This window comes from Bos indicus x Bos taurus, chromosome 10, assembly GCF_003369695.1.
Source record: "Bos indicus x Bos taurus breed Angus x Brahman F1 hybrid chromosome 10, Bos_hybrid_MaternalHap_v2.0, whole genome shotgun sequence".
In the NCBI taxonomy this organism is placed as follows: Eukaryota; Metazoa; Chordata; class Mammalia; order Artiodactyla; family Bovidae; genus Bos; species Bos indicus x Bos taurus.
In genome coordinates, this window is record NC_040085.1 from 63,019,294 (window position 1) to 63,046,103 (window position 26,810).

At 43.3% G+C, this 26,810-nt stretch overlaps 1 protein-coding gene and 1 long non-coding RNA gene across 6 annotated transcripts in view; one reads left to right on the forward strand and one right to left on the reverse strand.

The window, feature by feature from the left end:
- Positions 1-1,379: 1,379 nt before the first annotated feature.
- OTX2 (orthodenticle homeobox 2) lies at positions 1,380-11,151 on the reverse strand. Of its 3 annotated transcripts, none has more exons than XM_027554190.1 (4): positions 10,777-11,151; positions 5,919-6,134; positions 4,795-4,970; positions 1,380-3,034 (listed from the first exon to the last, which is right to left on the reverse strand). In XM_027554190.1, exons 2-4 carry the CDS (start codon positions 6,013-6,015, stop codon positions 2,414-2,416), a joined length of 894 nt encoding a protein of 297 aa, XP_027409991.1. In that variant the 5' UTR covers positions 6,016-6,134; positions 10,777-11,151; the 3' UTR covers positions 1,380-2,413. The 3 variants fall into 3 exon arrangements, with proteins under 3 accessions (XP_027409991.1, XP_027409993.1, XP_027409992.1); XM_027554192.1 differs by having other exon boundaries at positions 4,795-4,946; positions 10,777-11,136; XM_027554191.1 differs by lacking the exon at positions 10,777-11,151 and adding an exon at positions 8,779-10,760.
- A 2,408-nt stretch (positions 11,152-13,559) lies between these two features.
- LOC113900423 overlaps positions 13,560-26,810 on the forward strand; it is a 182,705-nt gene continuing 169,454 nt past the window's right edge. The window contains exon 1 of one of the 3 annotated variants that reach the window (XR_003513135.1): positions 13,560-13,978. This is a non-coding gene — a long non-coding RNA (uncharacterized LOC113900423). The remainder of the gene's footprint in view (positions 13,979-26,810) is intronic. The other 2 variants (XR_003513136.1, XR_003513137.1) reach the window with 2 other exon arrangements.

Below are 26,810 nucleotides of genomic sequence, written 5' to 3' on the forward strand. Positions count from 1 at the left end.
AAGGGGAATTCATTGCTACTTCACCGTCAATTCAAAGGGATTTAACTCCGTGGTCTGTTAAACGGAGTTGTGCAAAGGTGATGGAAAAATTAGTTTCAGAGGGGGCTCAGCGCCTTTTTCTGACTTCCTCCTTTTTAAAACTACCGGGAGAGAAACCCAACTGCATTTATTTGCCGAGTACTCGGCTATTTGTCGTCGTTATTGTTTTTTGGGGGCGAGAGGGCGGTGCTCTTTTCTGTCCCTTTGTGGGGCATTCTGAAAACCTAAGGCAGTGTGAGAAGTGATTTTGGGTCTGCTTTACTGCTGCATGAGAAAATCTGGGAGAATAGGACCCAGTATCTGGACTATATTAAGGATTCATGTTGGTGTCTTCTCCCCCTACCCCAATCTCACTCCAGTGTAAACTATGGTAGGGTGAATATTATCAGTAAGAACTGGAAAATCTTGCCATTGAGTTGTGCCTCACTTGTTGACTGTAAACTATTCCATTTCCTTTACCAGCAAAACAAAAACAATTATTAGACAAGATCATGTAAGGGCTCCAGAGAGCATGCGCAGTCAGGGAAAATTAGCCAGAAAACAAAATGGTTGCAACTGCTAATGTTCATTTTCAAAAAGTTACAGTCAAGAGTCACTTCATTTTGGTCAAACTTAAGAGCATAACGAGTGTAAAATGAAATTAAATATTGCTTTTATCTGAGGAGCACCATAATCATTGGCCCATTAGTCTTTTCTCACGGTTGGTTTACAAAATGCAGGTATAGCCAGAAGGGACTTTTTTTTTCCACTTTAGCACTTTCTTAAAAAAAAAAAAAAAAGACCAGAGTGCCTTATGTTCAAGTACTGAAATTATACGTTTTAGAACTTTTCTGAAACTCTTTTGTTCAGAAATCATTTCTGCCTGAATTGCTTTCAGATTCTGATTACATTCCCTCTCATGTTTACCTCAGATTTTTTTTGGAACTTAAAAAAAAAAATCCCTTAATCAAATAAGAGAATAGAAACAAGGGATTCTTGTCATTCACATTTTCTCTGAGGTACTACAGTTTGTCACTTCTTGCTTAAAAAATTGATCTATGTTAAGACATACTAGTAAGGTGCCTAAGAAATCATTAGGGTATCTGGCAGGGAGGGAAAACCAAGGAGGGGTTTTGATTGTTAGGCTCTCTATATTCAATTTCAGAGCAGTATTAATGAAAGTCACAAAAAGTTTACATACCAATCATTCATATCTTAGTCATTCATATTTAGCACCCCCCCAATTAAAAAAAGTTTGTTAATTCCCTCTCTGATCCAAGAAAAACATATTTTGGGGAGGAGTGGCTGAATGTGGGCTTCTCATTCACTAATAGTGGTATAAAATTAAACGGGACCCAATGTTGTGCTAGAACCAATTTAATATAATTATACATATCTGCCAAATCAGGAAGAAAGGTTTATGCATATATAACTTTTCCAGTTAACATCTGCAAGCATAAACAACGATGATCTCAGCTTATAAATTCATCAGGGTCAGAGCAATTGACCAATGTCTCTTTACTGCTAGGTTTACCAACAGTAAATTACATGATGAATTAGTGTCCTTTTGTTTCTCTTCTCTTACTCTCCTTGTCCAGAGACATTTTGTTGTAAAGTTTCAGTGCAGCTCACCTCCAGCCAAAGGTAATCTTTTTAGATAAGTACTCAGTTGCTCTGAATTTATTTATAATTATAACCTATTTAATCACAGAAGAACCCCTGCAGAGGTGGAGTTCAAGGTTGCATACAATAACAGGAGATCACAGTTTTGAAGTCTAGCACAGATTAAAAACCACAGATGTACCATTTATATAAGACACACACTGATTGTCTCTTAAACTACATATTGACTCCTTATGAACATTATTTTTTAAATAAAGTAGTGCATCTAGGACAATCAGTCGCACAATTCACACAGCCCTGAAAAGTTTTTCAGTGCCAACTACCAGTTGGTCTTGAAACGTGAGTGAGCTTGAGACACTGTCCATTCCTAAGATTCAACCAAGGATTGGCTAAAACATTGGAACACCTCTGCTTAAGAAGGCTATGTCCTTCCTTCCTTCCCCTCACAATTTAGTTCTTCTTGTTTATTTTTGGTGGTATTTGGTTGCACATGGCTAGAATGCTTTCGATCACTTTGTGAATCAGGAAAACCAATGATCTAAAACTATAACAGGATCTTAAGTATTAAGTAGATTGGTTTGTCCATTTCAGGTAGCTGGTTGGTAGGCCCCGCTAAGGCCTTTCATTTTCCTTCTATGCCTCCCAGGACATTGATCAGAAGATGAGTCTGAACATCATACCATCTAACTCTTTTAACCAATGCCTGGCTAAAACTGGAATGTCCAGCCCAGTATACTTAAAAATCACCCACAAAAAGAGGTTCTACAGGTCTTCACAAAACCTGGAATTTCCATGAAGATGTCTGATCTTTATAATCCAAGCAGTCAGCATTGAAGTTAAGCTTCCAGGAGGCAGTTTGGTCCTTATAATCCAAGCAATCAGTGGTTGAGTTAAAACCCAAGCTTGAAGCTCCATATCCCTGGGTGGAAAGAGAAGCTGGGGACTGATTGAGATGGCTGGTGACTGCATTGGTACCCATGGGACTGAGTGTGGTCCCTGGTCCAGGAAGCTGGTGATGCATAGGGGTCAAATAAGATCCACAGTCCATGCCCCCAAAGTAGGAAGTTGAGCCAGCATATCCTTGACTATAACCTGAAGCCTGAGTATAGGTCATGGGATAGGACCTCTGCATGCAGGAAGAGGAGGTGGACAGGGGATCTGACAGTGGGGAGATGGAAGCTGGGCTCCAGATAGACACAGGAGCACTGCTGCTGGAAATGGCTGGGACTGAGGTGCTAGAGGGGGGAGTGAATTGGCCACTTGTTCCACTCTCTGAACTCACTTCCCGGGCAGGAGATGTCTTCTTTTTGGCAGGTCTCACTTTGTTTTGACCTCCGTTCTGCTGTTGCTGCTGCTGTTGGCGGCACTTAGCTCTTCGATTCTTAAACCATACCTTGAAAGGGAAAGAAACTTCTTTAACATGGTTTCAGTAATTTCTTAAGGAAAAGAGTGGCTCCCAGATTATAAATCTGTCCTAGGTGGACAGATGAGCTAAGCGGACAATCGCTCCTGCCAGTGAAAACTCGTATATGCTCCTGGAATTATAAGAAAATCAGGGAGGCTCTATCTAAAAGCACTTGACCCTGATTTACTCCTAGCTCAAAACAGTAACATTTAAGATAATCACCCAAATCGTATAGCTAAAAACACTCCCCCTCACTTTCCTATTTCGTCTTTCCCTTCAAATACGCACATAAACGTAGACCTAGCTGCATTTTGAACACTCTCACAATGGAATAGAACGTGTTTGTGTCTTTTGGATGAGAACATAGGAGAAATGAGACAAAACAATTCTTTTGTTACATGCCAACAAGAACAGCCTAAATTCAAACACTTTATGGTCCATCTTCCAGGTAGCAACCGCTAATATGAAGGCTGGTTCCATCACTTTACTTTTTGTCTCTCCTAGAAAGATTCATAAAAGAAAGCTTTCAGGAGAAATGATCCTGTTGAGGAAGGTCTGAAAGCCACTATTTGCCAAAACCTTCCTTATGGTAAGTGGAGTGAATTGTATGTACTCTGTTTTAAACTCAAAACCAAACTTCTCTTCTAGTCTCAAGTCTGAGACTGAGGCTTTTCCTTCAGGGTAGTGCCACTCGACACACAGATTGTTTTCTGTGTCGTGTTCCTTGGCTTGTCACCGCTGTGTGTAATTTTCAAAATTCTCTTTACTAACCTTTTTCGTGTTCTGCAATGAAGGAGCTGTGTTTGGTGTGCAAGGGGGGAAACTATCAGGGTAAAGTTTATCAGGGAAACTATGGGCATTTTCTGGGCAAAAGTTTTTAGTTGTCTTGAGTGAGCTCTCCATATTGGCGTCTTAACTGTGAGAATAATGCCATAATGCTGAGCACAAACCACCAGCCATTCAGAGCCATTTATTTTCTTTCAGTGAAAACTTTAGTTCAAGCCTCACAGGTGCTAAAATTTCTTCTATCCTACTTTGAATTCTTCCCAGAGAAATCTACATGGGACTTGCATTCCAGGAAAGTTGGGGGCTCATTTTCCTCTCCAGCTTAAGGTCAAGTTAAGGGGGAGAAAGGGGAGAAGGTAGTTATCACAGGGATATCATGTTGATATTTTCTCTGCAGAATGGCTAAGATCTAGCAAATTCTGTTCAATCCATAAGAAGTCAAAGAAAACACTCGTATTGTGTCATTTCTTCTACCACCAAACTGACATGTGACCTTGAGCAGGCCATTTACTCTACTTCTTCATTGTAAAAATATTGGAACTGTCCAGGAGCTAAACTTCTTTTACCCCTAAAAGTAGATGAGAATTGGGGTTGGGGGAGGGGTGGATTTCCAATGGAGGAAGGGAAGTTTTAAAACACTATGTGAGTCTCCTTGACTCCAAGGGTTCTAGGACTAGGCTTTATCATCACAGCTAAATCACCCGTCTTACCTTGCAGCCTAGGCTGGAAGACCCTTGGTTATAGCATTGGGTGGGGGAGGAGGGACAAAAAGGAGTAGGAGGAGGGGACCTGAAGAGACAAGTTCACTGCCTTCAGATGGAGCCAGTTAGTTTCAAACCTTCCTTTGGTCCTCTCCGAGACCTGGAACTCTCCTGGGTCCTCCACACACACAGTACTGGGGGTGGGGTGAGGTGGGCTGGTGTCAAGGTCAGGAAAGACGGTTCTGTCTACATCTGCCCTACCTGTACCCTGGACTCAGGCAAGTTGATTTTCAGCGCCACCTCCTCCCGCATGAAGATGTCTGGGTATCGGGTCTTAGCAAACAGTGCTTCCAGCACATCTAGCTGCGCTCGGGTGAATGTCGTCCTCTCCCGCCGCTGTTTCCGAGGGGTGGCTGCGGGACAAGAAGCCCAGGGCCCTTTAGGGTGGGGGAGCAGTTTCTCAGTCATAGGGGTCTCTGTGGGTGTCCGACTCTCCCCACCCCCACATCTCAGCACTCCCCGAGTTCTCTGCATCCGCTCAGCCGGGACGCTACCCATGTTCTCCCCACCCCCTCCCCGTCCTCGGCTCCTCCGGCAGACACGGCCCCTTCCAGGGGAGACCCCACTCCCCCTGACGTCGGAGATCGCTCCAATCAGAGCTTTCCTTCGAAAGCAAACAAAAAGGAAAAAATGAAATAAAAGACAAAAAACAAGAACCCTCCAAAATCAACCCCTAAACCTCAACACAAAAACTCCATTCTCCCAAGTCAAAGGATCCCCGAGGACCGGCAGCTCAAATTGATGGGGTCTTTGTTCCTCCATCTTTAAAATGGGGGCACATTTCACTTCATACTTCTCCTTCTACCACGACTTTACAAAACAGATCTGATCGGAAAGGAAAACACTCACACCCCGGAAAAATCACACCTCTAGGGATTAGAGATGAAGGGCCTGGAGGTCAGAGGAGATGCCGCAGGTTTGGCGGGGAGAATTTATGAGGACCTCGACTTCGCCAAGAGGGCACTTCCGAGGAACTGGACTTCGAGGTACGGGCAGGGGCGTCTCGCCCAAATGACAAGGGCAGTAGCCTTCTTTGCCCCAGTCCAATATGTGTCCCCATTCACTCCAATTAAAAAGATACGATTTTCTGAAAACGTTGTAGATCCATGTACACCTTTTTCCCAAGTCCCTGCCCTCTCCTCCACCAATAAATGCCCTGTGGCTTTGAGCTGCTGCTTGGAAGAAAAACCCAGCGGGGACCTCTCCTGGAGCTGGGGCGGGGGCGACGCGACCCTCTACCCCGGTGCTCCGGAGGAAAGGATGTTATAACCCCGCGAAGCGGCCGTGGGGAAGGAGAGGGCAGGAGTGCCGCGGAGCTCACTTACCCGGGTAGCCCACCGAGGGGTGCAGCAAGTCCATGCCCGAAGTGGTCAGACTCAGCCCATTGACTGCATAAGGCGGTTGCTTAAGATAAGACATCATGCTAAGGTTGTTTGGAGGCGCAAAGTCGGCCCAAATCCGGGGGACCCAGCCGGAAGGTCTTGCTTCACCCGGGTTGGACAGATTCAGAGTCCTTGGTGGGTGGGTTTGGAGTGGTGGAACTAAGGCAAAGTAAACAAACAAACAGAGTGCTGGTTTACCGCTTCGTAGGATGCAGCTCTTTCACGTTCCACCACTGACTTAAAAAAGAGCCCGAGGTACACAAGGCAGAGGTTTATAAAGGACTTGCAGGGCACCCCCCCCCCCACCCCCCACCCCCAGCTGCCCTGGAACTAGAGACGAAGAGAGACCAGATAAACCTGTCTTCCCCACCCCCCAGCCAAAACTTAAAAAAAAAAAAAAAAAGACCCGAAGAAAGCAATTACAATCTGCCTCCCACCCACCCACCCCCGCCCCCCCCAACAAAACCCCACGCCTCCAAATGCTCACATTGCATTCCTATCCCTACATTTGCATAGGACTCCTTGGCTGGCACTAGCTAATTGTCTCAAACAAAACTTGATTGGGGCCATTTGCAGAGACAAAGAACTCTTTGGCTAAATAAATAATGCTGATAACAAAGGCCATTGGTGAGAAACAAAGAAACAATTCAAGAAATCTACCTCTCCCCAGACTGTTGCCTTTCCAAGGCAGATTTTAATTATCTTAGCTTTTTACCACTTTCCACTGCTGCGAACCTAAAATGTCAGTGCATTTAACATCTAAAATACCAACTTGCTCAATGGCAAACTTGAGAAAACTATTCAACCACTATTATTCCACATTTGAAGTCATTTCCAGTAATCATTTTCACCTAATTAGTAGTCTGGGTAATTAGATTTCAAGGTAAGTAACAGATTTATTAGGGTTTTGGAGAACCTTGATTATATGTATCTAACTCAAACTAAACAAACAAGTATTTAACTTTTAATCGACACCTATCAAATATTTAAAGGTAGTGCAAAGAAAGTCTTCAAGTTTGGCACAGGGTTTGCAAGAAACTCTGAAGTAAAGTTAGAATCCCACCAATCAGATAATGACAGGCTCCCACATTTGCAAGTAGAAAGGGTGCGCATTTGTAGTGCAAGCCGCTCCCATGTTGATTTTGATGTGTGGAGTCTGCTGATCCCACAGGAGGCAAAATTTCCGACATTTGGGCTTTCAGCAGCTACAGCAGAGTTTCCTGTTAACTCTAGCTCCTTTTTGCACATTCTAGTTTTGCAGAAAGTACATACACAAACACCAAAGTTGTGAAACTAATAGAATTTCTCCCTACCTTTTGAGTTTCCTAAAATCCTATAAGAGAAAGAGCTCAGAGAGGGCAAAGGAAGAAAAAGAAAAGTTATTTACTTTATTCAGATGAGTTTTGTCTCACTCCCCCAAGCAAAGGGATTCAAAAATGAGTGTTCATAGGCTGGCTGTTTGCAATTTTGACTTCTATTTTCCCAAAAGGTGGTACTTCTGCATGGATCTCTACTTTTCGACTTTGACATTCTGAGAGATTGCTTCAAAATGGCGGATATAAGATTAGGAGAAGTTCCTCTTACTTTTAGAGTTCCTATTGAGTTTTAAGGACTCTGGGTTTTCATATTTACATTGCTTAAGAGATCAAGACACAAAACTCCATAAATGGAACTTGGTTACTGCAACTTCTTCCTGATTTAAGTTTATAGCACAAAACTCATGCTTTTCCATCCTTCAGTTCAGTTCAGTCGCTCAGTCCTGTCTGACTCTTAGCTCTAACTTAATGTAATTTTATAAATGCCCTTGTAGGAGTTTGTGTTATCTCACCAGTAAAACTAATTCAGCTGCTCCTACCGGGGGGGAAAAAAGACATTTTATCTTTTCTTCTCAAGACACGGTTATTTGGAGGCTGTGAAAATATTATTGCTTTAAAATACAGTCATGTATTGGTTTTAATAGCCTCTAAGCTGGAATTGTCTTGTTTAATGCAATCTTACTATGTTGGAAAGTCCTGACCTACTGTAGATGAAAACAACTAAAATTATATCGGATCTGCACATGAGGAATATGGAAGAGTTCTCCATGTAGAGCTCTCACCCAATTAAAAATGCCTGATACATCATACATCAAAGTAGCACATTCCAGCATAAAAAGCAGTTACAAACAGAAAGCACCAGGACAGAGATCCTTCTCGGAGCTCCTTTGATCTACCATCGAGAAACGACCAAAATTCTTGGCATAAGACTGTTTTCAACTTTACTACGGGATACATCTTTAAAAGAAAAAGGAACAAAACAAAAACTACGACGTGTTCTCAACAGCCCGCCTAGGTACGCGCTCTCCAAAGAGGCCTCGGACCCTTCCATCTAACTTTCAAAGCCCTGCCGGGACGCTTTTCTCCCTTCCTCTCTAACCAGAGCCGGGAAGGGGAAAAAGAAATCCCTTTTCAAAAATACAAACCTCAAAACAACTGCTCAGGAGGTGGCCCCTGGAGAACTCCTACCTATAGAAGGAGCGGGCGGCGGCCGCGCGGCGAGTCCCCGCAGCCGCTCGGCGCCCACACCTCCAGGCGCGAGTGACTCGGTCCGGCGGCGTCCCTGCCCCGCAGTCCCGCAGCCTCGGCGCCCGAGGTCCTCCCGCTCCACTGCCCGCCCCGGGCCGCACCGCCTTATATCTAACGGTCAATTCGTGCAATCTGTCGCTCCCCCTCCCACCTCCCCCCTGTTTTTTTTTTTTTGTTTTTTTTTCATCTTCCAAGGAGCCCATCTACCAGTTGCTGTGTCCTCGCTCAATAATAATTACCTCGTCCGAGAATTAATTATAATAAATGTTTTCTTGATAAACTAACGAGATAATCCGAAGGGCACACGTCCCTTAATTACAGGCCGCCGGGCTCAGCTCTGCTTCTCGTCCGGGCTGATTAATTTTCTGCATGATGGAAAGGAAACAAAACTACGCGGACTGGCGACCGGCCTGCGGCTCGGAAGACGACCAAGAGGAACAGGAGAGAGAAAGAAAAGGGGATTTGCGGGCAGCGCGGAAAACAGCCGGCGCGGGCCTCCCTCCGGAGAACTGGAGTGAAAGTTTCTGGCCTCAGGGACTCGAACGACGCTGCCACCCGCACGGGAGAGAGGAAGAAACGTGCCAAAAGGGTTGGCCTTGACTATTAATTATAGCGAGGAGAAAGCCCTGGTGTGAGCTCTGAGAGCACAGGTCTGGGTGTCTACCTGCCTTTGGCGGGGGAGGAGTTTCCTCTTCACCTCCTCTCTTTTGCTAATAACTTTGGAGACGGGAAGAGTCCCGAGGTGGACAGGAGAAACCCTGACCCCGAAGCTCTGGGATGGAGGGAGAATTTCCAGGAGTGACCTCCCCAAGCAATCCACCACTTCAGGGGCAACGCAGCTCGGCCTTCGGCCCCCACGCCCCACTTCGGTCTGCAAAGGAGGAAGAAGCCGCCGGGCGGAATTCTGACGGGGGCTTGGGTTTCAAAAATTGTATCCTAAAACCAGACTATGATCTCAAGAGTCACTTGAACGCCTCAACACGAAGTCTTCTTAGGAAATTGAGGCGCGACTCGTCTCCTAGGCTGGGTGCTGGCTGAGGCCTTCTGTTGGTTCTCCCCGGGCCGACCGAGATTGGAGGCTGGGCCTTTGCGCCCGCCTTGTCCCGGCACGACCCGGCCCGCGACGCCCGGGGGGTCCCTGAGCCTGGGAGAGGAGCGCGCATTAGGCCAGGCCGCGGGCCCCGTCCGAGAACTACCGAGGGGCAGCCTTTCCACCGGAAGGACTGCAGTCCTCGACTCTGCTCGGCCTCCGGCGGAGCAGGGGCCACTCGCCGCCACTTCTGCCCGCCCCAGGTGCGCGAGGAGGGCTGCGCGGGGCGGGCCCGGAACCGGCCCCGGCAGTCACGTTGTAAAACGACTCTGGCGCACTCGCTGGGTTTAGGACCACAACACACAACAGCCATGGGGGATTATGTCACTGCCGGGTGTTTTTTTTTTCCCTCTCCGGAGGTGTGGAAAATGGTGATCAAAAAGAAAAAGGAGATTTGGAGGCCCTCTGGAAGAGGCTGAAAACCTTAGTGAGCTTCTCTTGGCTGGGGGAGAGGGGGCCGAAAAGAGTGAGCGGCGAGCGCGGGGCGGACGAGATGCCGGCGCTCCCTGCCTGCTCGGTTATCCTCTCGGGTTTCCTCTAACGTTCATATGGGGCAGGCAGGAGCTCTAAGGGCGCCCACCGGTGCCCGCCGACCCGCGGGCGAGCCGGGTTTTGGGCACGCGGGCCCTGGGAGGCGCCCAAATTATCATCATGACCACCATCCGTCCATCCAACCATCCATCCATCCATCCATCCATTCATCTAGCTACATCTGCGTCTTTTTGTCTCGGACTCTTAAAACGTCCTTGTGATCAATCCAAATGACCCCAAACACATCTGATGGCCAAAACGCAAAGATCGCAGGGAGAAGCCCAGAATGGGCGTTAACATAAAACCACAAACAACACCCCTCCAAAACAGCCCACATCAGATTCGCAGGGTTTCCACGACGTTTTGCTAAAGCACCGACCGCAGGAGCGCGCTCCCTCCCTACCTCCCACTCTCGTCCTTATCCCCAGATAATAAATTTTTCGCAGAGATGGTTACTGCACCTCAGAATTTTGCAAAGGGAAGAAAATACATCAGCCTTTAGAAAACTCCACGTTCTCAAAGGTGCACCAATGGGTCTGTTAGAGGTACTGGGGTGGTGGTAGACAGAGGGACACACAGATATGGACATAGACAGACAGACAAGACAGACACTTACCTTACAGCCACATGGGGGTTTAGAGGAAAAAAATCAAATTATCCTTCAAAATTCCAAATAGCCAGCTATCCTAAAAGAAATCAAGAGTATTGAGTTAGATATCTTGTAATCTTCATCGTTCCATAAAAAGTCAAACAACGAAAAATATTTTTCTAAAGAAAAGAAAACGAGGAAAGTCGTTCAAGTTCGAGACGTGCGTGGGCCCCTCTGCGATACATACAAAGTAGACTTGAGGAGGGCTTCTCTAGCGATTTTTATTTTTAATAACAGTGGAGGCTGAGTTGGAGCTGAGGTCGGTTCCGCTCTCAGGGAGATTTGCTGAGAAAGCGCCTCTCTGGCAACTTTTTGACGCAAACTCTCCAACCAATGGCAGGGAGAGAATGATTGACACATCTAAGCCAGAGGGAAAATAATAAAAACACACAACAGGGGGAGGAAAACAGGCCGCTGCTGCACGGGGGGACGAGCAGGCAACAAATCCAGGCCTCCGACATTACCAGAATGTTCTTGAAAGACACTGGGCTCTGCCTAAAATATACATTACTGCTGGAGCATGTGAACTTATTGTATAATTAAAATGATGGACAGCGAGGCCTCTCTTTTTCTTCTCCTGTTCTTCCTTTCCTCCCTCTTACTCCTCCCCTTTTTTTGTTTTTGCTTTTGTTTTAAGGAAAGGGAGAAAGGAAACCCATACACCCTAAGATGGGAAGATAAAAAATATTTAAGTCAAGGATGGAGGAGACTGAGGGTAGGGGATAGCTGGTTATCACATTCCAGGCTAGCAATAAGTGTGTAGAACAGACGCAGAAAGCCACTGAGACTGAAGGTTAAAAATACCACTATGTGGTCTCCAACAGAGTCAGCCCACGCCGAGGGGACCGGGAAGGGTAGAGAAAGGAGGCCTGGGGGTAGGCGTGGGCGTGTAGGCAAGAGAGAGATGCAGATACACAAGTCCAAGAACAAACTAGTTTTAAAAACTCAGTGTCTTTCTCACTCTTTTTGTCCCTATACACATCTCTCGGCCCCTGAAGCAAAAGACCCGGGCTCCTGGTTTTCCCGCAGGGTTTTTAGAGTTTTAAGAAGCCCAAGGCAGCCTACAAAGAACACGAATCCCGGAATCTAACCCCAGGGCCGGTTGGGGAGGTAGCAAGAGCCAGGTCAGGACTCGAGGGTGTGAGAGTGGGGTCGACAGTATACCCGGGGAGGGAGCAAACGTGGGAGGCCCGTGCTGGAAACAATCAAGAGTTTCTGCATTAAAACAAACGCCACTCCAACGCTAGCCGTGGCGGGGCCTGGACCTAAACTGAGCCCGCGCGGCCCGAGCCGGCGACTGGAAGCCCCAAGGGTAGAGAGTTTCTGGACCCGGGGAACGAACGCGAGAGAGCAAACCTCAGCCCAACTTTTCCGCCTGGCACAGAGAGCGGGGCAAACAGATCTGAGTCCCCAGAAAAGCACAAACTGATTGGGCGCGGTGGGGTGGTCCAAGTGGACCGGCTGAGGATATGTGAATGGCTGGGTGGGGTGGGGGTGGAGAACAGAAAACAGTCCTGCCTTACAAATCCCAAAGCTGGAAAAGAAATATAAAATCTCTTCCTAAACACCCTCCCCCCTCCAACCACGCCACCACGGCAAGTGGGCCCAAAGAAACGGCTCGCTGCTTCTAATTTGGGGACCTATGTTAATGAAGTTGGTAATTAATTCGTCGCTTTGTTGTCGGTTCTTATACTGTAATGTGGACGTCCTTGGGATTTACAGCAATTAACGAATTACGGGAGTGCGCACGAGGCAGCCGGCGCTCGGCAGCCCGGCTGGGCTCCGGCTCGGGCTCGGCCCGGGGCTGGGCACTCGGCGGCCGCGGCCGGGCTGGCAGGTGCCTCTTGAGCTTTGGGCCCAGGGTCCCCCACGAGCCCTCGAGCGGCCCGGGGTCTGCCCATCTCCTCCTGGGCCCTCCGCGAGCGCTCCAGTCCGAAGAGACCCGGTGACTGTCGCGTTCCCAGGAGTCGAGACTCTCAGGGGGCCCGGGCTGGGGGGAGGGTGAGTACGGACCTTTTTTCTCACCCCGCCCCCACTGTACTAAAATGCCTGACCACTGCCGGGAGCCTTTAATTGAGGGTGGGGGAAAACGCCCCAGGCGGTCTGGCGGGTGCGGCGTAGGTTGGGAACCCTAGACCAGGGTCACCTTGCTTTCGATGAGGGAAGGGCAAAGCCACCCCGATCCCCTGAACCAGAGTCTCCTACCTACCCCCAGAGAAGAACAGGGTTTCCCCCAGTTTGATCACAATGAGGTTTAAAGCATCAAAGAACGAAAAAGAAAAATGGACGTTGTGGTTCTGGCGGAGGGAAAGGGCCGGGAGGGAGGCCTTGGGGGCAGCGGGGGCGGGGTGGGGTGGAGAAATATCAGAACGCTCGCTTGTGATCTCCACAAAGTGAGTGAAAAATTTTAGACTGAGAGATCTATCTGCAGTGGGATCCCGAGCCGTGGGAAAAAACCCTTCCGGCCCGACGTCTTCTCTGATGGCGGGGGCAGCGAATCTCCCGGAAAATCCCCGGGTTCTGGCGGATTTCGGTGCCTCGGGGGCGTGGAAGGGCTTTTCCCTTTCCAGCGGCCTGGAGCAGACAGCTCCCGCTTCTCCTTTGCCCTCTCGTCTAATAACTTCGCAGAAATGCGGGGCCAATAAACCACGAGTTGGAAATGGACAGTGTTAAATAAACAAGGGTCTCTTTAAAATTCTCATCCACTTCAGATGTCTAAAGTAAGATTGTGATGATTTTGTCACGGTTTGGTAAATTTACCCCTTTAAGAGGCTTTCATAAATCCCAGAACACACCTTCAGCCAGATTTGAATATAGATTTAGGTTTTAAAACCCAGAAGCTGGAAACACCGCTTTATCAAAGAGAATTTCCCTTTAGCTTAGCAATGTGCTGAAGCTCTTAAAAGATTGGATCTGAGAGAGAGAGAGAGAGAGAGAGAGAGAGACAGAGAGGAGAAAGAGAACTAGACAGAGAGAGGCAGACAGGGGGAAAAAAGACTCTTTTTCTTTCTAGAGGAATTCTGCCCAGACTCTGCAGCAGTTGGAGCAAGCAAGGTTTCTCCTGGGTGCTTCCTGGAAAAGTTGCAAAATTGCTCTTCACCTGTAAGAACATGCTTTTTATCTTCCAGTCTCTTCTTGTCAATTTGGAAGTTGCAGACAGCCGGCTCAGGTACAGTCCCCACAAAAACCTACTCTAGGTCAGGACAAAAGCCACTAGCTTTGGGCGGGGGTGGGGGTGCTGGGCTGTTGTGCAGAAAACCTTAGACACTTGGTGGGAGAAAAAGACTCCTTGGATGAAAAGTCTAACTCGATTTTCTGTAAGTCCTTGAGCTTCCAATGTTCTTACTACATAGTCATTTTATTGTCTCTGTTCATGTTTAACTTTTTTTCCCTGTGTCCTCTGTCTTTAAGTTTTTTTTTTTCCCCCCTAAGAATCTGATTTATAGTAGCATGCTTTATGTTTTTAAGTAATTTTCATAAACAAGTGGATGGTTTTTAATTGCCATGAGTACAATTATCTTGCTATAAATATGAGATGTAAGCATTTAGAAGCTAAATTAAGAAAACCAATACACAGGGAATTAAATTATTTGTCAGAGCTTGCATGCAGTTTCCAAAATATGGCTGATATTCATATTTCAAAATCTAGATGCATGTTTGGTGCTAGCTGGGCTTACATTCTCCACCCCACATGCCAGGGCAGTTTAAAATATTCCAAACTTTCCTCCAAGTTTATTAAGTATGGTGGTATTGGGGGGGGGGGAGTGGAGGAGTGGGAGGAGAAAGGAGAGAGATCTCAGTATTCTTTCAGGCTAATTAAAAAAGAAGATGAAGAACAAAACCCATATTCTGTGAGAACACAGCCTCTCAGGGGGAAAGGAGCCAGTTAGACTTCTTGTACACTTACTTCAGAAATATGAAGATTAATTTCCAATCTTTTCAGTGATTCAGTGGAAAGTGGGGAACCACATCTAGCCTTAAAACTGCCATGATATTTAGAAAGAAGTCATTTTTTCATTAGGTTTTAAAATATGTCTCTATTAAAATCTTTGACAAGATTAACTTTAATTAATTTTTTTTAACAAGAGTTAAATATTAGTGATGCAGGCAGAATTGGAGGGGAAATAGGTGACAGATCACTTATGAATTAAGCTTGGGTCGCTTATTCCCTGTATTGCTATAGCCTCAGAAAAGAGGGTAAGGGGGAAAGAACCAACATCAAAGATAGGATTGTGCTGTCCTGATAAAAGAATCGGAGGCAAATTCCAAATGCAAAAAAAAAAAAAAAGAGGAAAAGAGGACCATGTTGTTCCGGAATGAAACGGATTAAGATTGTGTGACAAGTGGGAGATGTGGGGCTGTGAGACATTTATGAGCTGAGTGTGAGCTAGGAGCTATGCGTCTGTTCCTGAGTGTGTGGGGACCAAGGGTGTGTGCAGAGCAAGGTTAGGGTGGGGGATAGGAAGGGCATGTGATTGTGAGAGACAGTGTGAGGGGTGTGAGTGTGGGTTTGGGTGTGTGTTAGGAGAGTGTGGAAAGGAATGTGGATGGATTGTTGAAGGGTGGTAGCTGTCAGTTTATATAATTTTCATCTCTTGGTCCTGAAGTTTCCTTGAAGTCAATTCTACTACGGGCAGCAGCCTTGAGCTTACAGAGCTGATATAAAACAACCATTACAGTCCAATATCTTGCCTGTTTGCAAACTTCATTTAAAACTGGGGGAAAAAAGACCCGAGAATGGTTTTGTAAGAAAGGAAAAAAAGAAGAAAAGAAAACCGCAGTGAAGCTTTAAACTAGTTTGGATAAATCTCTAATCTTTTATTTGTAACCTTTTACAAGCTTTATTTCCTGTATATGAAAAGCTTCTTTTATATGGGCACGACAGACTTTTCCTTTGGATTTTTAATTAGAGTCCATCAATTGTAGCCATATTTAAGAATCAATATAAAGTAATCCTTCGAGATGGGATAAGGTTTTAATCGAAAATCTAATTTCCCACTCTTTGCAGATCATTTTAAGGAGCTGGTTGATTTTTTTTTTAAGAGTTCAATTTTTAAAAGACATAACACCTAAAAACCTGGAAAAGATCATGTCTGCAAATAACCAACTGATGTCGCCTTACAAAGAAAAAAAAATCTAGCTTTTGTAGGGAACTTTTTTCTTCTATTTAGAAGAATTTGACTTATATTTTTCTCAAACACTATCCTGTAATGTGGCTCCTATGAGAGTATTCACATTGAATGGGGAGAGAAAAAGAGAGAAATTGTTTGTCTAAAATAGTATTTCATATGCAAAAGGTAGTAACTTAAAATTTTTTTTATTAACAAAGAAAACACAGATCTTGACAGATCCTTTTCACTACAGCCTTCCAAATTCCCAAGATTAGAAAATGAATAATAAACACCTTTCATTTTTGCTCACGGATGCAAAGTTTTCATTTTCATATCCAGGAAAGAACATTTCTGACCAGTTTTTAAACTTCAACACTAGAATTTTGTGATTTAAATTTTTTTTTTTTGCAATAGTTGAAAAGTTGTTTATCACAAAGGAATAGAATTTTAAGCAGTTCTGCTAGAGTTACTAGTTTTCAATTCCCCCCTCCTTTTTTTTTTTTAAAGAAGAAATATGAAAGCAAGGAAGAAAACAGATAAACAAAAACTAATTGTAGGTGCACAGCCCAAACATTTTTTGCCCCTTAATGATCAGGCTAAGGGATTTGTTCAAAGACTGCACATTGTCTAAATGTGCTCAGTGCATTTTCAACAAACATCACTGTTTTAGTTTAAGATCTGCAAATTATCCCTAAACTAGAAGGGATCCACCCAAAGTTTATAGGCATATTTTCCAGTCACTGACTTGTTTTTATTGTTACATCTGTTGAATGCATTTAAAAAAATGAACTCATGGTACGTGCTTTTTGAAATCTGAATGAAGCGGTTTTGAACATATTTGATACTCATGCTTTCCTTTTATCTGCAGAAATTTCAATTTATTTAAAAGCCTGCCGTTTAATGCACTACATGGCCGCCTACATTTTAGAGAAACTCTCTTGTATTTCTCCGTAATCGCGTCTAATGAAAACCTGGGATTTTCCTTTATTAAAAAAAATGTGAAAATATAATGCATCTTCATTAGGAAAATTGACTGCTGTGCTCACGACAGTTCTTAATTGAAAAGGCAACCTATTTTAATGGTGTGGTTGAGAAGAAGATTACATACTTTATCCAAACACAAAGACAATTAATAATGAGAAGCAGGCTGCTGCCATTAACTCTAATGCAGTTGCATCAATGTCAGTGAAAAGTGCTCATACCTGAGATACAGGGTGCAAACTCCCCTGGCTCCCTCCTTCCCCAATTCACCCACTTCTTAATTTGGGTTTCGTAACGTGTAAGCGCCAGGGCCACTGTCATCAGGCGGACTAGTTTTGGGCAAGTGCGGCGCAGGGCCAGGCGCCCCTTCCCGGAGGTCGCGTGGTCCCGGGCAGCGCCGTCCGGTCGGAGGCGCCCCAGTCGCGGGTGTCTGCGCTCAAACCTGGTGCCCTCCAGCCTGCGATCCGAGCTGGGCGAGGGCGGCCGCGACCCCCGCGGGCTGGAAGGTTAGGAGACCCAGGGCCACCTGGTGCATTTTGAAAAGTTTACCCAAAGAGACAGGGCTGCCTCGGAGACTGGATTCTGCTTTGATTCTCTTACGGAAAAGTCGTGGGGGAAGAAAATCTTTAAATTGAGAGCTTGTGGGGTGGGGGGCTCTGGGCGCATATGGTCATCCGGCGGAGTGACCAAGTTTGCCAAAGCGCCCCCTCTCCAACTCGGGCCAAGAGAGCAAAGCGTGAGTGTGTGTGTGCGCGCGCGCGCGTCTCAGTGTGTGCGTGTGTGATCGCGCGTGCGTGTGTATCGAACGCGGGGGATCCCAACCTTCCCTAGGTTCGAGCACGCCCCGGCTCCAGGTTGGGCAATGGGGAGGAGGAGTCAATCACCTCTGGGCTTTATCCTTTCCCGGGCGAGGCCCGGCCAATTCAGGCCTGGCGCCGGCCACCTCGAACCCGGGGCGGCTAGCAGCCGAGCCGGCCCACGAAAGGGAGACCCCGGGCTCTAAAGCCGGGCGCGCCTAGTGCCAGGCGTGACCCTGCGGACGGCCGAGCCTGGCACTCCGGGGCTCGGGGACCCGAGGTCACGGTCGGCCGAGGCAGTCGCCAAGCCCTGGAGTAGGGGAGCAGGGGAGGGGCTACAGGTTGGGAAAGGGGTGATCTCAATTTGTTGTTTTTTTTTTTTTTTTTTTACGGGGTGTTTTCGGCGCCCGCGAGGGGTAGACACCTACAGCTTGGAGTCCTACAGCCCTCGGAACCCGCTCTGCCCCTGTCTCTTCCACAGCACCATCTCCCAGCCCGAGGCTCAGGCAATTAGGGGAGGTGGCACCTCTCCATCAGTATCACTCTCTCCCTCAAACTGGGGCAAGGGGCGGCCGCAGGCTAACAGGCGCATTCAGACCAGGAGGTCTCTTCCCTTCACCAAAGGATTAGTGGCGGGGGCGGCGAGGGGGGCCGAGCTCCTTCAGGGAATTCGGAAGGCTTCTCGCATTGGCCAGCCACACAGAGCGCCAAGGAGAGATACACTGCTGGGGTCTGAGCTCGTGGGAGGTGCTTGGGAGGTAAGAGAGGAGCTGGTAGTCAGACTTTCAAGGCTGCCCCAGGACACTCACACGCACATTCGGAGGAACCGGGTCCATCCTCCATGGCACAACTGGACACACGCCTTGCCATTGGAAGGTAGCCTTAGAGGAAAGTTCTTCCCACAAATGCACACTTTCATCTGCAGCTCTGTGTCCCTGGGCCAGCCTTATTATATCCCTCCATCAATCATACCCCACTTTTCCTCCTGTTTGCATCTATTCATCTTCAGACTTCCTGCAGACTTGTCATTTTTGTGATTCTGCTCGCGAGTTAGGGAGCCTCTCAAAGTTCTGAAAACAAGCGTACCAGGAGTTTTCCGGGAAACCCCAGGCTCTTCCTTTCCCTCCCTCGAGGAGAGGTGGAAGAGCCCTGTAAGCTTCCTTTGATGGAAGGAAGGTTGATCAGTTACTTGTCATGGTTTAAGAACTTTCTCTCCTCCTCCCCCACCTCATTCTATCTAATGTATCTAGAGCTTTTCCTGTTCCTTTGGACAGCCTTTTTCAGAGTGCAAAAGTTGAAGTACTCTGCTGCTGCTAAGTCACTTCAGTTGTGTCCGTCTCTACGCGATCCCATAGATGGCAGCCCACCAGGCTCTGCCGTTCCTGGGATTCTCCAGTCAAAAACACTGGAGTGGGTTGCCATTTTCTTCTCCAATGCATGAAAGTGAAAAGTGAAAGGGAAGTCGCTCAGTCGTGTCCGACTCTTTGCGACCCCATGGACTGCAGCCCACCAGGCTCCTCCATCCATGGGATTTTCCAGGCAAGAGTACTGGAGTGGGGTGCCATTGCCTTCTCCGTGAAGTATTCTAGTTACTATTTATTAGACAAGCCTTGGTTTCTGCTCCTGATGAGGCCTCCTGTGTCAGCTGGATATCAAGGGAGAGACAAGGTTACCAAGATCAGTAAGAAGCGGTTCTCTTCTTGGAATTTATTGAACCTTAGATGTCATACTTGCCCAACAACATAAGAGTAACAATAGACTAACTTGTTTTTGTGGATCTGTTTCTTGTCATTTGACCTATCAATGCTAGAGGCATGTTTCTTAGCATGTGTGTGACTTTGGATAGCAACTCAGTAATGACATTCATAATCACTTACTGAATACAATTTAAGCTAGTTCAGCAACAGATAGTAGCTTTTAGCCTAAATGGCAGTTTTCTGGCAGCTTATTCAACCAATGGACAAGGAAAAAGCAAAAGATATAATTGCATCCAATACTTAGCTCCTGAGTATGGCAGTTACCACTGAAGAGACACACAGACCACACCAAAATAGATGGTATGTTCTGAGTTAGTTTTTGAAAAGCTGTTTGGTTGTGTTCTCTTGTATTTGATGTACTAAATAGGCCAAAGAAACACAGAAGAAACAAGCATGGTTTATAGAAATTGAGTATCAATATAATCGTGACTTTAATAATTTATCCTTACCTTGCCCTACTGTTTCAGTAAAAAAAAAACCCCACAAAAAACCAGAAGTGTCAAAGTCCTAGGTGAAGGTTTTTTCTCACAAGGAGATATTCTGTAGACACTAGATATTCACCAAAGAATAGGTCACCTCAAGGAAGCCGGGGTTTATAATAAGACACTTGGAGGGAAACCAAATAATACCATTATCATTAAGAAATATTTTTAAATGACCTGGTAGTTGACCTTGGATAGATACAACCTCACTCAACTACTTTCCAGTAAAAGAAAACACATTTTGCATTAGACCATATAGTCTTAAATCCAATTGCATATTTGGATCAATTTGGTCTATTAACCAATTTATTCAGCACATGGAAGGATGGGTAAATATATTTTTCATGTTCAAAAATTTCCATTGAAATTTCTGATTTCTCTAAAGATGAGTAATTACCAACCCCAAAAGTCTCTATAACACAAGTTTTTTTTTTTTTTTAAGTTGATTGTAACATGAACTCATATTCATTCCTTTATTCATTCATTCAACAATCATATTCAAGGGCCTACTATGTATTATGCAGTTTTCAGGAGTTATATCTAGAGATTCAGATATAGTCAGAACCAGAAACTAAGTTACTTTTTGTTTCTATTTAAAGCAGAAGCAAATAGTTATAATAAGCATTTCATCTAAAAGTTTACATTATCAACTGTCTTTGGAAATTTCGTCATCACATATCTGAGGGCAGAAGTCATCTTGATTTTTCTGGTTTTTAGAGTATAGAAGATTATTGGGGCCAAAAATTAAGCATGGAGGGATTTGTCAGTTGCTCAAGGTTGTAAAGTACTTAGGTTGATCATCCACAGCAGTGTTCCAGGGGAAAACTGTAGGAGTTGTTTGCATTCACTGACAAAAGTAGATGTTTCTTAATGTTCAAATTTGATTTGTTTCTAAAACATAAAATCAGAAGGCAATTGAGTGTACATTTTATTTTATGTTTAGATAGAGTATGTGCTTTTCAGCAGATGCTTTTTTTAGATAGGAATAAACATAACCTTGAGATTTAATTCTATATTCTTTTAGCCAATATCTAAAAGATACAGATATGTGTGGCATTGTTACATGTTTATCTTATTCTTAAGAGAATGCAACAAAAAGTATTTGACATGATTATGAATACCAGTTGCCTTTTAAGTCTTTTTTCTTGGCTCAACATAATTATTGTATATTTATTTGTTTTTGACCATTTTAGGTTTGACTACTTGTGAGTCCTTGAATTTGATGGGTCTTATTTCTTTGTGAATCTATGATTTCCAAAGTAACAACTCACACTCAAATATAGTCTTTCCTAAGAAGACTTTCTCCCCCTTTTTTTAAATTTGCCCTCCATCCATAAAACAGACACTACCATGGATTTTTTCATTGGTCACTGATGGAGTTATTGAATGTGATCACGTGATAGATTGGAACTAAGTCTCCATAGAAGTGGCTAGTGTATAAAGCCTCCTTTTTTCTGGTGAACTTTAACAGGGAGGAATTAAAAGCTATCTTTTATAAAGCAATCTTACTGATCTATGTCTATCTAGACCCACTAGAGTCTTTGAGCCATCTCTTCACCAGTAATTATTTTATCTTTTGAGTATAATTTGAGGGTCATGGCACCCATGCATTTAGTCTGTGGTCTGTAGAGATACCATATTCACTAATACCTTTGATACAAAGTATTTGGAGGGTTTTTTTTTTTTAATATCCTAAAAACATCGAAAAATACATTCTTTGCTTTCCAAATTTGGTCTTTTTAATTTCCTGTACAGCTAAGAGGACATGAAAGCCCTTTTGTTCTAGAGCTGTGGATTCTTATGTTCAAGGTGTTGTTTGTTTGTTCCAGGGACTGCACTTGTGATTTTAAAGTGCCATAAATTCTTCTAACTAAGCCCCTATAGTCTTTATACTACCATGCCAGCTTAGATTGAATTCTTGGGAATGGAAAAAAAAAATTTCCACAAGATTAGGTAGCTATTCATATTATAAATATGACTTTATTAAATTTAACTGGCAAAGAGATCTATTGCAAGTAAAGAAGGTGAAAATGCAGGCCTAAAATATCCAGGAATGAAAATAGAACATTTAATTTCTGATTCTCTCTGCAGGTGGGGTGTGAAATAGAATGCTTGTGTTGCTGCTGCCAGAATGCTTGCCTGTTTTTACACTTTCGTAAGGGATGTGGGCAATACACAGGAATACTTCCTGAAGTGCAACAGGGTTAATGTAGAAATTCATTAGACGTAAGGAGGGCAGTATTTGCTTTATGGAAGTTCATGGGTCTCTTGATGCCAAAAAGGATGGATGAGAAAGATGGTGAAACGAAAAGGAGATGAGAATCCAGACACTCCATCAGCAGCCTTACCCTGTGACAGACCCAGAGGCAACTCCAAAGCCACCAGGGCAACTGCCTGTTCAGTTTGCCAAAGAGCCAGATGCTGTTGCTTGGAAGAATCTCCTCCACAGCTTGATGTCTGGGTCCTGTGATTGCCGTCCAAAGAACAGTGGTGGGGCATGCTGGGATGAATGCAATCCCAGCATCCCACCACAGTGTTTTCTTTTTTTAAAAAAGAGTCATTTTAAATTAAATAAGTTTTAAGACTCATATGTTATTTTTGAAAATTTAAAAAGGAAATTGGAAGACAATAGTACAAATCAAGGCTGCATATCTGGAAAAAAAAAAACACTCTTAAATTTTATCTTGCTTTTGGGTCATATTTAATTGTCCCATGAGGACTGGGACATTTAGAAGAGACGAAAGACCATCCACCATTCACAATGATGAGATAAATATTACTAGAAGAATGGTGATAAATATTACTAGAAAAATGGTGATGCAAATGGTATTTATTATTTATGTTATTAACTATGATCACTTATAATTTACTTACATGAAATATAAGTGAGACATTTAATTTTAGGATTCGTTTTGCAACAGAATTTTGATTGTGGATGCCAGTGAATGTAGTTTAAGTCCAAAAAGCAGTAAGAAAAATGCTAAGGAACATTTAAGGGGAAAAAAGTCATCCCTGACTGTCTGATGATTCCCCAGCTTCTCTTCTTAAAAATCAACAGGATTGTCCTATGAAGTAACATCTTTCCTTTTCAAAATGTGTGTTAATATCTGTTGTGTTGTAGCTGAGTGAATAATAGCTGCTGCATGTTTTTGAGTCATTCAGACCACTTCAGCAAATGAATATAATTTGATTCCAGTGTACAACCAAAATCTTTGCCCTTTTTGTATAATCTTTTATTTTTCTAATTATAGGAATTTTTTTTTTCCTTTACTATTCCCAGACTTCATCTAATAGCCTGATAGTAACCCTGAGTGCCAGGGTAAATCTGTAATTTCTTTAATCATTGTGATCAATGTGAACCATGGCATGATTAATTCGGCCATGGTAAAAGGTAACGGTTAAAAAGATAATCAAAATATTTGGATAGTAATAACTTGCTATGGAGCTGAGATTCTCAACCAGGGGTGATTTCTCCCCCCAGGGGACTCTTGGCAATGTCTGGAGACATTTTTGGTTATTACAACTCTTATCTAGTTGGTAGCTACCAGAAATGCTGCTGAATATCCCGTAATGCAGAGAGCAGGCCCTAGCAACAAAGAATTGTCTGACCTGAAATGTAAATAGGTGCCAAGCTTGAGCAATTCTGGTGTAGGAAAATAGATAACATGTATACTAATGTTGACATTTAAGTTTTTTGGTGATTACCAAAATATAAATAGCTATACAGTACCACAAATGCAGATGAAAAATTAAAAAACCCAGTCACTGAAATATTTTAAAATATCTTCAGGTTTGGGATCATATAGACAGGCCATAATATAATTCTTACTTTCTTCAAAATGTATATATCATCCTCACTTCAGTTATTTTTTTTTTTTTCAATTATTGTTTAACCACATAACTAGCCATATCTTGATGAAGTTAGCAGTAACTTTGAGTTATTATGCTCAGGTTTCATGAATGGTATACTAATTCAGCAGGAAAATTAAGTTAAAGAATTTTTCGTTTTTGACCTTTTTTTTTTAATGTTGAAAACTTTCCAAAATATTTGCAAAATCCATAGAATTATAAAGAGGAAAATGAAATCTTTAATTCTACCTTATGCGTTTAGTTTCTGTAGACTCAAAGTTGTGCAAGTGGACATTAATTTCTTACTATAGGAACAAATACTGTTTGACAAAATATTTCATTATAATTAAGTTTTCATGATATTAATTCCCCTGTGCAGCAGATGAAAAGTGAAATTTTTAGTCATTTTCATAATTGTTCCCAATACTAGTTTTTCTCCCCTTTTCTGAGTGTGAATTTTTTGGGTTTTTGTTTGTTTTTTAAAGTAGTGTTTTAATTATACTAAATAGAAGGTATCTCTGCATAGAAAAACTTGCTTAGACCACAAAGTTAATGAAATAAAGCACAGTCTTTAAATAACAAATTGAGCAGCAATGAATTTGTATTAACATTTGGGCAGTTACACACAGCTTCTGCTTTATTTAATCCATTAATCTTTGGTTTCCTCCTCAGACCCAAATTGCCTATTATCAGGGAGGCTGTGGAGAAAGTGGAAATGGCCCATATGGCCCAATCTTCAGGCTTTATCTTTTCTAGATTTAAAAACAGGGGCAAGTCCTCAAACTAACACAAGTTTTGTCTTACACATTTGGTAATGGACATTTTATGAAACCCTCTACCTGTCAATATAGGAGACACAAGAGACAGGGGGTTTGATTCCTGGGTCGGGAAGATCCCCTGGAGTAGGAAATGACAACCCATTCTTGTATTCTTGCCTGGAAAATTCCATGGACAGAGGATCATGGGGTTGCAAAGAGTCAGACACAACTGAGCAACTGAGCACATGCACACACCCCTCAACATAAAGCAAGAGCTTTAGTGAATAGCTTCTAGAACAGACCTTCTTTCCTTCCTAGCAAAGTAAGTCTCATTCCTGGAAGTGTAACAGGTGGCACATTCAAACAGTAACACGCCTGTCTAGGGGTTGATGTCTAGGGGTTGGATGAGACGTGATACTTTCTTTTTTAAACATACTCTGAGCAACACTATTTAGGGGAATCCCGCCTTCTTGTGTCTACCAAGTTCAGCCAAATAAAAAGAAACATAATGAACGGCTTTCTAAAGGTTGCAAAAGAATCTTTTGAGAAATAAAATATAGCTGTATAATAAGTAATATGTCAAATGGCAAAAAATATTATTAAAATACAACTGAAGTGTGGATCCTTTCCATAATAAAGAATATATGGGTACTTTTGATAGTAAGACTATGGGATTATTTGTCCTGGTTCTGTTTTGGATCTTGTCCTTATGAACAGATGATGAGTCTCTGCTGGGCTTCCCCAGGTCCTGTGTTGCCCATGCTATCTTGACCATTTCTTTGAATTAAGGCTGATTTAGTAATTACAGAGAAATCCTAATCTCTGGGTGTTTCAAACTTAAAGTTTAGAATTTAATATTGAGTGTCTTCAACTATTTCTATACCTCTAGTTATTTCTGTTCCTAATTTATACTTGCAAAATGTCAGAATGTGTTGCTCATTTAATTCTTTAGGTGTCTATAAGATTATTTGACTGTCAGTTATAACACTCCTTTTATTTTTTTCTGCTGCTGTAGAGGAAAGGACCTGTATATCACCCAGGGCTGATGGGGGAGAACGGAAACTCCTCTGGGCATGACCTAGAGGAGTTTTCTTTTTCTTTCCATCACTTATATGTCTTTATGGCTGCTTCTTTGTCATATTTTTACCTGCACTTTCATCATTAGCTAAAAAACGAACTAAGAAAACGTGTGCTTACTTCTCTACTGGTGTTTGATGTTCATTTGTATGTGGTTTGTATATACAACATATAACTTCTTCTCAGGCTGTTTAAAAAAACAAAACAAAACACAGAACAGAGCATTCATGGCCTAGGAGCTACTCAACCCTTGGGACTAGAGTTGAGTATTAACGAGAATGAAGGACCTATTTTCGACACTGTTCTTTAAAATATAAAGAAAGTGTGGAAACCCAAGTGAACTGAAAGGGCTATGATGATAAAAATATTTCATGAGCATAGCACATAGTTAAAGGGTGAGTTCTTTTAACTTGAAGAAGAATGGCTGAAGTAATGACCCAAGTGATGTCATGAAATACAGAGATAATTTCTATAAGAGAGTTTTTAAAGGAAGCTCTCCATGCCTTCTTTATAAGATCAGAGAATATAAAGGAACTTAACATAGGAGCTTTTTCAGCTGAATACACAGACTCACATCCCCAGCTTACCCAACCCAGTGGTAAAACACAGGAATATGTTTACTGGTGGCCATTGTAGATTCTCTGTAGATCTCTTTGGAGATCTCTGGGAAGAGATTTGAAAGCTTTGGTTAAATAGCTTTATTTACACCTGCCTGAAGGTAATCTAATGATATCTTAAGTTTCTTTTTTATTCTATGTGAATATAGAATATGTGAATATAATTTTTAAATTATTTTATTAATAGCCAAGGGAAATACTTACTTCCAACCAGTAAATTCCAGGAGGATCTCCTCATGTTTTGAGGATTTAAGAAGTTCATGTTGTGCAAAAATGGACTAGCCTTAAAATTCTCTCTCAAGAAAGCTCATAGTCCTTGCATGTTTTTCGTATGTACTTTTAAAACATTTTGGTATTATTTACTATTTAGTTACAAATTTTTATTACATGCTATGTTTTATCCCTCCAGAGCCAACACAAACCTTAAAAAATTTCAACCATTTGTTGTATCCTGAACTCTTTTTTTAGATGCTAACTTTGTTTGAATGGTTATATAGTAAAATTGACTTTTTGGGCACACTTGGTTTTATGTCTAATGCTGAGTAAGTTCAGGGTTTCCTGACTGTGGTGGT